General features: G+C 33.9%; 1 protein-coding gene across 3 annotated transcripts in view; it reads left to right on the top strand.

The window, feature by feature from the left end:
* The window catches only part of ATP6V1H (ATPase H+ transporting V1 subunit H), a 117,441-nt gene that overhangs the window by 14,299 nt on the left and 90,250 nt on the right, over window positions 1–12,892 (top strand). For 2 of the 3 annotated variants that reach the window (XM_079136749.1, XM_079136750.1), the window contains exons 5-7: window positions 1,421–1,534; window positions 3,337–3,441; window positions 6,406–6,456. In XM_079136749.1, coding sequence (XP_078992875.1) covers window positions 1,421–1,534; window positions 3,337–3,441; window positions 6,406–6,456 — 270 coding nt within the window. The remainder of the gene's footprint in view (window positions 1–1,420; window positions 1,535–3,336; window positions 3,442–6,405; window positions 6,457–12,892) is intronic. The other variant, XM_079136751.1, reaches the window with a different exon arrangement.

Here is a 12,892-nt window from a genome sequence, read left to right as displayed (position 1 = left end):
CTAGCACAGTTTATTAAAACATCTGTTTTTGCCATAGTGGTTGGAGATGCTGTCTTTGACAGTAAACCTCTTATGTAGTTAGGTTTATTTTTGAATCCTCTGTACTAGTATTTTGGAATGCCTTTGTGTTATGCCTCAGTACCAGCCAGTTGTAATTACAAAGGGTCTTATGGCTAAATCCCTTTGTAGCTTTTTCTTTTCTTCAGTATTTTCCTGACTATTCTTCTGTATGAAATTGAAATTAGCTTATCTGGGTTTACAAAACAGTTTGTTGCCATTTTTATTGAGTTGCTTTAAATTTTCTAATTAGTGAGAAATGATATCTTTATGGAATTTTTCTATTCAAGAACAAGGGATGTCATTCAAATTATTTAAATACATGTTTGTTCAATAGTGTTGTAAGGTTTTCCACATAAAGAATTTTGTACATTTCTTATTAACTTATGCCTAAGTATTTTTTCTTCTTTATTATTTTATTTGCTATGCCTGCATATCAACAGCAATTGCCCAGTGCACCAGACTAGAAGGACATTATCCTTATTCCCTTAAATGTTTGTAACCTGGATCCAATGAAGTAATAATGGCTTACTTGAATTTTGAGTCCTTTGTCAAAGTCATTATCATAATGATTTTAGCTGTTATTCTGAACTAATGAGTAATTGCTTAGGAAGATGGTAGTCTCTTCCTCAGATAGGTTGCTGTTAACACAGATCAATATTAAACCAGTGTATTTAAAAAGAATTAAGAAAAAGATGTTATTATTTATGTGGTTTTAGAAAATATTACTGCTTAGCAACTATATTCACTTAACCAATGAGAAAGTAGATTTTAGTCAGTTATGTGCAGAAAAGTTTAGGAGATATTTGCATAATTTGAACCAACTCCTACATCTCCCTTCTAGAGTGATATGCTGTTTTTTTCTGTGTTTATCTGTCCTGAGTTTTCTGTCAAGATATACTGGAAGTAACTTTGAACATTTGAGATTTATGTAGTTCTGTTTTCCTTGCCTGTTTGTTAATATCTCTCATCTAGGTTGTTATGTCCCCTCCTAATTTAGATTTCCTTTGTATGGTGGCCAGGATGTTGACACTTTGGTGTCCAAAGAGGTGTCAAGATAGGTTGGGAGCAGCAGGTCAGAGGGCACAGGCTGAGAAGAAATGTAATGTAGAGATCCACCTTGTGATTTAAAATGATCATATTCATAAAGGTGATTTTATTTGTAAAGAATCTGTCCCTACCACCATCTCCACTCTCTGCCCCATAATAATAATGAGGGAGATACTCATTATATACATAGGCAGAGGGGAAAAAGAATACACACTGATGGGATGTAAAATAAAAAGTTGAGAAGGAGACACAATTATTGCTTTCATTAGTGAAATTCATTTGGATTAGTGATACAGTTTCTTTTCTCTTTTAGGAAAATCACCAGCGTGTCAGCATTTTCTTTGACTATGCAAAACGTAGCAAGAGCACTGCCTGGCCCTACTTTCTGCCAATGTTGAATCGTCAGGACCCTTTTACTGTTCATATGGTAAATTCTGAATTGATCACATTGTTTTTAAAATATATGTATATAGGTGATATAACTAGGAATATATTTTTAAGAAATTTTATTTTGCCTTTTTTTTTTAAACTGACAGAATTAGGTCACATTCTGATTTAGATAAGAAACACCTGGGCCATTTATGACTTGGTAACCTGCCCATTCTCAGAGGCGTAACTACCGTGACATTAACTTTCCTCAATGGTGTGTTTAGTAAAAAGGGGACATTAGTGAGTTGGAAGGAGATAGAGTTACTCTGACACAAAGTTTTGTAGATGACTGGGTAATGATGAGTTCACTAATATCTGTGGTGAATTTACATGTGCTAACAGCTCACATTTTCTATAGCAGGATTAACCAAAATGTACCATATAGAACTTGAATTTTTCTTTGAAGCAGCAACTGTTTTATTTCATTTTAATTAAGTAATTATCTGCTTTTTAACATCTTAAACAGTTTTGTTGTAGACTGAGCTTGAAGAACTGTTTTTAGAAGCCCTGACATTGAAGAATCTTTCATAGAGTGTGGAGAAGGGATAAGAGGAAGGTTGGCAGAATAAATGCTTTCATAAACAAGCCTTCTCTATGTTCAGTGGAGGGCCTAGGGCAGGAGTGGAGTAGGGCCAGGTCAGAGGGAAGAAGAACTTGGAGTCTGCTCCTCGTTTCAGTAGGTAGCTTTAAATTGTTCATATCAGAGGTTACTGTCTGAAACTTTTTTGTGCATGTATGTTGTCTCTCCCCCTCGTCCTCCATGTGTTTCTGTATTTATTTATGTATTAGTGCATCCATATATTGTATATGTAATAAAATATTTATAAATTGGAACTTAAAAAGGAAGACTAATGGAATAAACTGCATTTTAAGAATAACTTTTTAAAAAAGCAATAATATATTTCCTTCTTATAAATTGTAGAGGGCTATTTTCACTGGCTGTTTGCGTGAGTGAAATATCTTTTCTTTTTCAAGTTCTTAGTTTAGTATTTTCTTTTTTGTTTATTTTTATTTATTTTTAAATTTTTTATAGACTGCATTTTGATTCATTGTACACAAATGGGGTACATCATTTCGTTTCTATGGTTGTACATAATGTGAATTCATACCATTTGTGTAATCATACATGTTCATAGGGTAATGATGAGAGAAGAATGGAGGAACTTTAGATTATGTAGAAGGAAATGGGGAGGGTATGAAAAATGGTGGATTGAAATATCTTTCTAGTGTTATAATAAAGTTGACAAATATATAAAGAGCAAACATAAGCCCCATGATGAGTTATATTACTTTTGGGCAGCCTTTCAGCTTTTGAGAGTCAGATTATTGTTGGTTTGCCATGTGTTGGTGGAGCTTATGCTAGGAGTAAAAATGTTGGATCTCTTGTTTCTTTGTCTTTTCCTTTTTACCTGTATGCACAAGTAGTGCATATGCCATTAATACTGGGAATTGAATTGAGGGCCCTTAGTTATTCCAACCTTTTTACTTTGAGATGGTCTCTGTAAATTGCCCAGGCTGGCCTCAAACTTGTGATCCTCTTGTCTCAACCTCCCCAGTAGCTGGAAATGAGATTCTTAAAATATCTAATTTTGGTTCACTTTAGTGGAAATATTTTAAAGTACATTTTGAATGTTCATATTTAAAAATAAATTTAAAAATATGAATTATAAACTAATTTTGCAGAAATTGAGTGCTATAAAAGCCATACATCGAAGTGATTAGAAGTCCTGACTTTTAAGATAAATGATGTGATATTTTGAATCAGTAAGGTATTCAAATGTATTCCTTTTTTGTTTTCAGGCAGCAAGAATTATTGCCAAATTAGCAGCTTGGGGAAAAGAACTTATGGAAGGCAGTGACTTAAATTACTATTTCAATTGGATAAAAACTCAGCTGAGTTCACAGGTAACAGAAATTTCTCTTCCAAAGGAATGTAACATCCATGTTTTCTTAAGCTATTTATAGTACATAGGTTGAATTATAAAAAACATTTTATTAAAAATAATCCCATTTTGAACTTTATAAGCCAGACTATTCTTGGGTGTGGTAGCATTTTTTATTTTTCTTTCTTTGACTTTAATTCAAACCTTTCTGTCTTTTCTGCCACTTGGTTTTCCCACTCTTGCTTTTCAGTGGTCAGGGAGTGTCTTCCTTCTAGGTGGCTGCCAAGATTATACAGCTTGGAGAACTGCGAGGACCTACACAACTCCAAAGAGGATGCTCACGTAAGGCTTCTGATAAAGGAGAAGTAGTAGTGCATATGGAGGGAATATGTGGGTGAGCTCCAGGACCCAAGGACTTCCAGGCTACTTCCACATCTGCCTCAGGAATCGAGTCATAAAGATTTGTGCAAGAAATCTTGTTTTTTGGGATAGTTCTTCAAAAACTTCTAGTAAGGTCTTTCAGTTCCTTTTGGTAACATAACCAGGTCAAGTCATCTAACTGGTGGCACCATTAAACAAACCGCATACCACCAGGGGTATTATAAACCGCAGAGAGCATTTATAGAATGTTAGTTGATCTGCTTATCCTTGTCTTGGTCAAAAGTCTGTTCTAGGCTTCCAGATGTCCTGGGTAAGTCTGGAACTGCCCAATCCAGCTGTGAGATGACTCACATAGTGCCTTGTTTTTTTGATACCATAGTATGATTGTGGGATTGAATAGTAAGGCTCAAAGTGAAGCTGCTTATTGGTCATCTAGGTTACTTCCAGGCCTCTCTAAAAATACTTCTACATGGAGAAAGATGGCTTGCTAGTGTAACAGCTGGAAAAATGACAGATTTTCTGAGGAAATTGACAAATTTTCTGTATTTATTTGAATAATTGTTTCCTCAGAAGTGGGTAATATAGATCATTTATAATGGCTCTTCAGAGTATTTCTTTTAGGTTTCTAGTGTCTAAGTGCTAGGTGATAAGGAGGAGGTTTGGTGGAAATGATGCTCAGAAAAAGAGAGAAAGTAGGGTGTCAGGGTGGGGATTCTGGGGAAAAAATGTAGTGGGTAGGTGACATGGAAGAATGAAACCAGTAGAAGTAATATTGATAATTGTCATATTGTCATCCTTAGGTTACAAAAAAGTGTCTATTTGAAATAAGTGTTTGGAGAGTTGTAATTTAGGTCTTAGGTGACCTTATTATTTTAATAGATTTTAATTTGAGGCATCAGAGAGGGAGATGCCATGACACTTTGCTTAACTTTACTTTTTGCCTTATTGCCTGCCTCTTGGGCTAATTGCCTTTTATGTTTGGATAGAGATATTTAGAGTGTCTTGCATGAAACAAATCTTTTTAATGTCAATGACATCAATTTTAACTTTTTGTGGGCTTAGTTTTGTAAAATATTTTTTATAAGAACCACCAATTTGATGGTTTTACTGAGTTGGTATTTAACAAATAGTATTTAAAGCATAAAAAATAGGTTTGTGAAAATGCAATTTTAAATTTCTAAATATGTATCATTTGGAATCAGAATGCTTATTAAATAGGAAAAACTGATTCTTTTTTTTTCTATTTTGAAATTATCCTTTTAAATAAACCTCATTCTGCTTTAACATTAGCTTTCTTTTAAGGCTGTATTGTAGCTGGATTCATAAAGTACAAATTGGTAGGGCAGAGAGTATGCTACTATAATCTGCCATTCACTTTTTGGGCAATTTAACCTTAGACTTTTCCTCATAGAAGTATTGCTTAAACTGCCTCATTTGTTAATGACACAGTTACATGGTTGTAACCACATCACAACAATTGTGGGAAAGGTCTTCTCTCATCATTTGTGGAAGGAAATATTTCAATGTCTAGAACAATTTTAATTAGAATTGAATTTCTTGATATCAGATAAATATTTAGTCTTCAGGATCTTTTCTGTATCTATCTATTGCTATCTTTTTATCTCAGTCTTGCACTTTCAGTTATGGTTTGGCATTTCTGCTTTGCAAGTCATCCTGTTACAGTGTGCCCCTTCAGGGTACCAGCTTAGTCTGGCTTTGCTTCTCATTGTCTGTACACTGCTTCAGCTTACTCTAGTCTTGCTCTCTTGCTATGAGCAGTAAGTTCTTCAATAGCCTTTTATCAGTATTAAATTGTAGACTTCATATTTAAAGAAAGTAGTGTAGGATTATTTGTGATTTTATTTACTACTTTGCTCAAATGTCATGGAAGAGTGCCATATTTGAAAAGTGTTCTTTCTCTTTCAAATGTTCCCCCCCCATAAAAAGGATATAATTTTCTTGATTTTAGAGGAATTAAACTTTCAAAAGCTCAAGTTAGTTACAGGTTTGGATATTTTGTTCTGACTTTATACTGGCATTTTTTGGGATAGCTACTTGGTAGTTACTGAATAAAACAAAAAACATTTCCTTTGAGAAATTCATTGTTACTTTTCTCATTGCATTTTCAACCTTTGACTCTTTACTTTACATTTTCTTTGGTCATTTCTATATAGTATTTGAGGTGTTGATTGTCATAATTTGTTAGTATTGCTATGGATAACCTAATCTAATCTTCAGTCTCATGTACTATCTCCTATTGTCAGGCACCTATTTTGAAAAGCTTTGCCACAGAATATAATGTAGGTAGTTCCGTGTGAGGCAGTCTTCATATTGGAAAAATAATTCAGTAAATTCTGAAATGGAAATTTTCATTAGCTTCACATAGAAAATTTAGCTGCAGATTAGCATCAGATTATTCTTCCATTTTTAGTAATCTGTCAGGATTATCTGGAAGAGTATAATGATATTTAGAATATTTTATATCCTCATGCTTTTTATAAAATAGGATTAGGGAAATAATTATTAAATTCACTGAGGTCCCTTTTATAAGCTTCTGTCAGGTTAGAAGTTAAAACTAAGTAATAAGTAATTTATTTTGTAATAGAAACTTCGTGGTAGCGGTGTTGCTGAAACAGGAACAGTCTCTTCAAGTGATGTAAGTACATTCCTCCTTACTTTACTGGCTTCCTAACACTCTAAAAATAAATTATTTTGAGTCTTAGACATTTAAAATTTTGAAGGGGTTTACTAGTTGCCCAAATGTAAATCTATAGATTTGATGCGTTATCCACCTCCAGTTAGGTCAGTTATATTGATGTGTTGTACACCTCCAGTTAGGACAGTCGTATTGCAGAGTGGTGTTATTTAGCCTTTTGTTGCTGTGACCAAAATATCTGCTCTACAACTTAAGGGAGGAGAGATTTGTTTTGGCTCATGGGTTCAGAGTTTCAGTCCATGGTCAGCTGACTCCACTGCTTTGGGCCTGAGAAGAGGTAGAACATTATGGTGGAAGGGTGTGGTGGAGGAAAGCTGCTCAGCTCATGGTAGCCAGGAGGTAGAGGAGGAGAGGGAGGAAGGGAAGAGTGAGGTAGGGAGAGGGAAAAAGGATGAGAATATAGTCCCCAAGGAGCAAGTAACCTAATTCCTCTAACCATGCCCCACCTTCCAGTAGTCTATTTAAATTATTAATCCATCAAATGGGGACCAAACTTTAAAGCATGAGACTTTTGGTGGAACATTTCAGATCCCAGCCATAACAAAAACTATATATAAATATGATCTTTGGTGATGACTTTTTCTATGGTAGACAAGAAACTTGTTCTTTCTATTCTCTTTTAGAGTCTATTTTAGACCTGAATATCAAAGCAAGCATCTCAATTCATGTGTAAAACTGCATAAATAATCATGAAATTACTTACTTTCTTTACATGGTTGTCTGAAACTCTGAACCCATGAGCCAAAATAAATAAAATAAATAAAGCTAGTTAATATCTGTCTAACCAGTGGGTGAACAATGTATCAAACAGTTGACAGAGATTCAGTTCATTGATGGCCCTAAAATGTGCTGTTGCACTGTGCTGCTTAGGACTTTTTGTGGACTACATGGTAATCAGACCTGGACCCTTTCGCCTTTGCATTTTAACCAATCTCTCTCCTTACCTTTTTGTAGAACCAGAAGGTTAATGATTAAGACTAATCATGATTCCCCAAGTTCCTTTCTTAGATAAACTATTTGGGAATGGTTAACTTTGCCGAACTCTAAGAATAGCTCAGGAACTGGTAAAATGTTTAGTAAGGATGGGCATGACTGGAACCAGTTGAGAGAAAGATAGGGGGGAAAAAGAGAAATGAAGGTGAGGTGTTCACTAGCTTCATTTGCTGGAAATATTTCTTGAAAGCACCTTTAGAGAGTAGGTAGACTTGAAAGCATCATTGGAGAGTAGTGTATGCAAGCTGTTTGTAATAGTACTAAATTAAGCTCTGTACAAAGCATTTAATATCCATTTTGATTACTGGAGCTTCCATGATCTGAATGGAACATACCTTTATGTATGTTCTAAGACTAGATAGCAGCAGAATATATTGTCAAAGTCAGGAGCTTGGGGGCACAAGTTGAAGGATTTGACCAATAGTATGTTAGGCCAGAAAAGGGAATCTGAAGTGGAATCAGAATACAGTGTAGAACTAGATGAGCATTCTTGGGACTAGGATGGGGAGAGGAAATGGTAGAGAGGAAGCCTAGTTATTTAGTCATAAGCAAATATTTAAACTGCAAATTATTTCTTGTGACTTGAATTTCTGTCAGTTTTAAATTTCAAACAGTTGTTTAATTTGCATATTTTAGACATTGGTAGATTTTTTAAAAAAGATATTTTCAGAATCACTTTTCCTATAAGCTTATTTAAATGTTTTATAAGTTATTAAAGCAGATGTAAGGAGGTGCAGGCTCTACTGACATGACATTCTTATTTTGCTCTTCTGTCCAGTGTATTGGAAGAACAAAACTGATTGAGTTGGCAGTATGTTTAGTTTATCTGGCAGATTCATACACATATATCCCAGACGAAATTAACATCAGGGCTAAATGTGAATAAGGAGAAGATGGCCTTTGATTTTTTACCTTCTTACCTTAATGCCCTCAAACCGAACATATTCTCTGACTTTTCCTGAAGGCTCTTATTTTTCAGATGAAAAATACTTTTCCTATGAACTTGGAAAGCAGACCTCAAGTTCAGTGTTAGCCCTTCCTTTGGTACTTGTATTTTAATGAATGAATGTTAATGTGATAGCTAATATTTACTGAGCACTTATGTGCCTGCCACTGTTTTACTCATGTTTGCCCAGGTCATACAACTAATGAGTAGGAGAAACCCTAGTGAAATGAATTACTTACTGAGGTAATTATTCTTGAGGCAACTGCACAGGATTGGAATTTTAAGTATTCCTCAGGTTACATTACCTACTCAGACTTTGAAATAAGCCAGTGTTGTGTCTTGAAATTCCCCTTTAGGTTTTCAGAGAATGTAGAAAGCAGTTTGGTATACTGCATTACATAATATTGCCCCTTGATGGCAGTATAAAACAAGAAAATTTGTACAGTGCAGTATGAGAAACATAATTCAACCGTTTAAAAAAAAATTATCCACAGAAGCATCATCGTAAGTTATGAGTGGATCATTACAAATATTTTAATTGAATGTGTAATTATTACAAAGGTGGACTTTCCTTATAATGTGTTATGTTCTCTTTACCTAGTTGTGAAAATAATATACAACATCAAATTATATCTGCTTACCTCAATCTGCTTAGTCTTTTCTGATGTTTGAATGTGCATTATAAATCTCTTCTTCTGAGGAAGTTTCACAATCTGGAAAGTGAATTGTTGTGCTGACGACCTGACAGGAGAATACTGTAATCTCTTACAGTCTTTAGGAGACTTAGAATCTGGGAATCTTTTTTCCTTTTTCTTCTGACCACTTACACTTAATACCTGTGTGTAGGAGAGCACAATGGCTGCTAGCTTCCACAGTTGTTTCCTGTCTACTTTTGTTGCAGATCTACTCTAGCATTAGTTATTTCTAAAGGACATTGTTTCATTATTAGTGAAAGTCTGGAATTGCCAAATTCTCCTTGCTGATTATATCTTATATCTCAGTCTTCTGGAACAGTTCCATCCAATAGAATTTTTTGTGATGAAGGAAGCTTTGTGTATCTCTTCCATTCATTATGGCACATGCTAGTCACATAGCACTTGGAAGTGTGGCTAGTGTGAGTAAGGAAGTAAATTTTCAATTTTATTTAAGGTTTTAAAAACTAAATGCATTTCATGTACTATAAAATTCATCCATTTGCAGTTCAGTGGTTTTTAGTACATTTATGTAGTTGTACAATCATTACCACAATCTGTGAAAAATTTCAGCACCTCAAAAATTTGAAAAGCACCCTGTACACATCACAGTTTTCCCCATTTCTGTTCTCTTTCAGTTCCTGGCAACCACAGATCTACTTCATGTGTCTGGATTTGCCTCTTTTAAGCATTTCATAGAAATGAAGCTGTGTACATGGTTTTCTGTGACTAGCTTTTTTAACTTAGCATAATGTTTTCAAGATTCATCCATGTTTTATCATGCCATGACAACATTTCAGAATGGTGGGGGGAACAATTTAGTTTCTTTGGCTTTTCGTTACATTCCTTAAATTCTGTAGCAGTTCTGTTCTTGTTAATGGAGGTTGGTTTTACTTCTTTGGCTTGTTTTTAATTTAATGCTGTGATGTGATTTTTTTTTTTTCAGTTTTTCAGAAGAGGTGAAGGGTATTCTTGGTTTAATTCTTTACTTTTTTTTTTAAGTCCATGAAAAGTACTGTCCAGGCAGTAGACATCAGTGGGTTGTGTCAGTAATTCACACAATGCACAATGTTCTGAAATCATAATCTGCTATAGATGGGGAGTTGTGGAGTCTGTGGGGACACATAGTAACTTGCAGTTGATTATAGTAGTTCCCCACTCTTTTGTGGTTTTTCTCTCTAGTTACCTACTAGTAGTCAGTGGTGGTCTGAAAATATTAAGTGGAAAATTCCAGAAATAAAAGAAAAACTTGTAAGTTTTAAACAACTTTTATCATAGTCTGTAGTTGCGGTTGTTTTATTTTATTATAGTTGTTAATCCCTTACTGTGCCTAATATACGAATTAAACTTCATCATATGTATGCATGTATAGGAAAAAAGCATATTTAGACTTTAGGACTATTTGCAGTTTCAGGTATCTGCAAGGGGTCTTGGAACGTATCACTGTAGATAAGGTGGGTGACTATACTTGCCTTAAGTGTAAATGTTAAGAGCATTGTTATTTACTCAAAGCAATTCTTGATGGTTTTTCATTGTTCTTTTACCATGAAGTTAATATTTTTAAATATTGGGAATCTTTAAAATATGTATACAAAATGAATATTAAGAAAAGGAAGAAACCTAATTATTTTTCTGATTGAATTTTTAGGATTTCCTAGTGATCATGTGCACACACACATTTATGTATACACACACACATACATACACACATAGTGTGAAAGAAAATTAAATGGTGAAGTATTTTATTACAAGATTACCTTTTACATGTCATTTTGAAAGCATAGCACCTATAATAATAAGATAACCTAATACTGTCTTAGATGTGTTTTTGAAAGTTGTATATAAATTAGCAATTTATCAAGTAAATCATGTTTTCTTAGTTATATTAATAATAGTTTTTCTTTATAAGATTCTCAATAGTTATGTAATTACATTATATTAATTAAGCAAATTATTTTGAAGGTGTTAACTTGGACATTTATAAATTTGTAAAATATCAGTGAAATTTTTAAAGAATATTTCTTAATTTAATCTAGATATTTTATGAATATTGGCTAAAGGCTCTTTTTCATAAGTCATCTTCAAGCGAATTCTTGGCTATCTGCATTTTAGTTCCTGAATATTAGTAATAATAATAGTATACCCTATAATTATCTAGTGTTTTATGGAAACTGAATTCTGTTTTATAGCATAGTTTTTTAGTTTGATAGGGCTATTATTATTTTCTTTTATTGATGATGAAACAATTTTGAAGTGGTTAAGTGATGCACCCAAGATAGTATGGCAACTTTTCTGATTCTTGTTATGGTGTTCACTCTCTCCTTTATTTCCTCCCCTCTCTTGCTTTCTTTCACTCCCACCCTACCGTTATTTTTTGGAAGTACTGGGGATTGAACCCAGGGCTTCATTTATGCTAAGCAACTGGGCTGTCACTGAGCTACATCCCCAGCACTCTTCTTTTTTTTTTTTTAATATCATAACTTATGTAAAGTTAAGTGCACAGATCAGATGTTAGTTGATAGGATGAATTTATACATTGTAATTCATACATTGTAATTTATACTTTGCAATTCTTCCTGTTTGAGATCTTGCTTCACCTCAGCTCTGACAATAGTTATCATTACTATATCATCTGTTACCATAAATTAGTGTAATCTGATCCTGAACTGCATACAACTGAAGTCATATTCATGCAGCATGAAGTCTATATGTACCTGGATTTGCTTGTTCAACATTATGTCTATGAAATTTATTCAGATTGCATTTAGCATTATTTTTTTCTTATTTCTGGATATTGAGTGATTGCTTCTAGTTTTGGCTATTGTGAAAGATCTTGCTGTGAACATTCTTTATACATCTGGAATGCCTAATTCTAGAGTGGAATTGCTGGATAATGAGTTATATAAATTTAATTTTAGCACATCTTGCCAGTTTTCTAAATCAATTTGTATACCCCTCAACACAGTATGAGAATTCCATTGGTTCCAGTTCCCTACTGACCCCTGATATTGTCCTGTGCAATTTAAGTTGATGTCTTTCTGATAGGAGCAAGGAAATCACACCTGTGTACATGTATGTACTTTTTGTTCTAAGAGAAGAGAGTCATTCAGTAGTCATGAAACATATTAAATGCTCATAGGACTATAAATCAGGATCTTTCAATTTTATGTAAGAGTGGTTGCTACAGTTTATTTTTGTCAGTTATGTTTCCAAAGTTCATCAGTTCCTGATACCAGTGTACTGAATATTTTCATTCAGTATCTATGAGATAGCTGCTCTGTGCTTCAATACAGATTTTTTTTTCATGAGTTCAGAATTTCAAAATATAGGTGAATACTGTGTTATCTCTTTAATTTAGTTTGTACTTAAGTTATATGACATCATCATTGAGAGTAATGAAAATTGTCCATAGATAATTTTAAAACATTAGTTTTACTTTGGTACAGTATCACTAGTGCTTTTGTATTTCTTTTATTGTGTATTTATTCTGTAATTCCTTTTTTTTAATTGTAGGGAGATATTTATTCCTGCCAGTTTTTTTTTTATTTTGATTCATTGTACACAAATGGAGTACAACTTCCATTTCTCTGGTTGTACACAAGTAGAGTTGCACCATTTGTGTAATCACACATGTACATAGGGTAATGATGTTTGTCTCATTCTATTATTTTTCCTCTCCCCACCCCTAATTTTCCTCTATACTATCCATTCTTCCTAAAGGCAATTCTTGCCTCCTTCCCACCCC

The sequence above is a fragment of the Sciurus vulgaris genome (assembly GCF_902686455.1).
Source record: "Sciurus vulgaris genome assembly, chromosome: 1".
Taxonomy (NCBI): Eukaryota; Metazoa; Chordata; class Mammalia; order Rodentia; family Sciuridae; genus Sciurus; species Sciurus vulgaris.
Note: the sequence above shows the minus strand (reverse complement) of the source record. Positions and strands in the feature narration are given on the sequence as shown.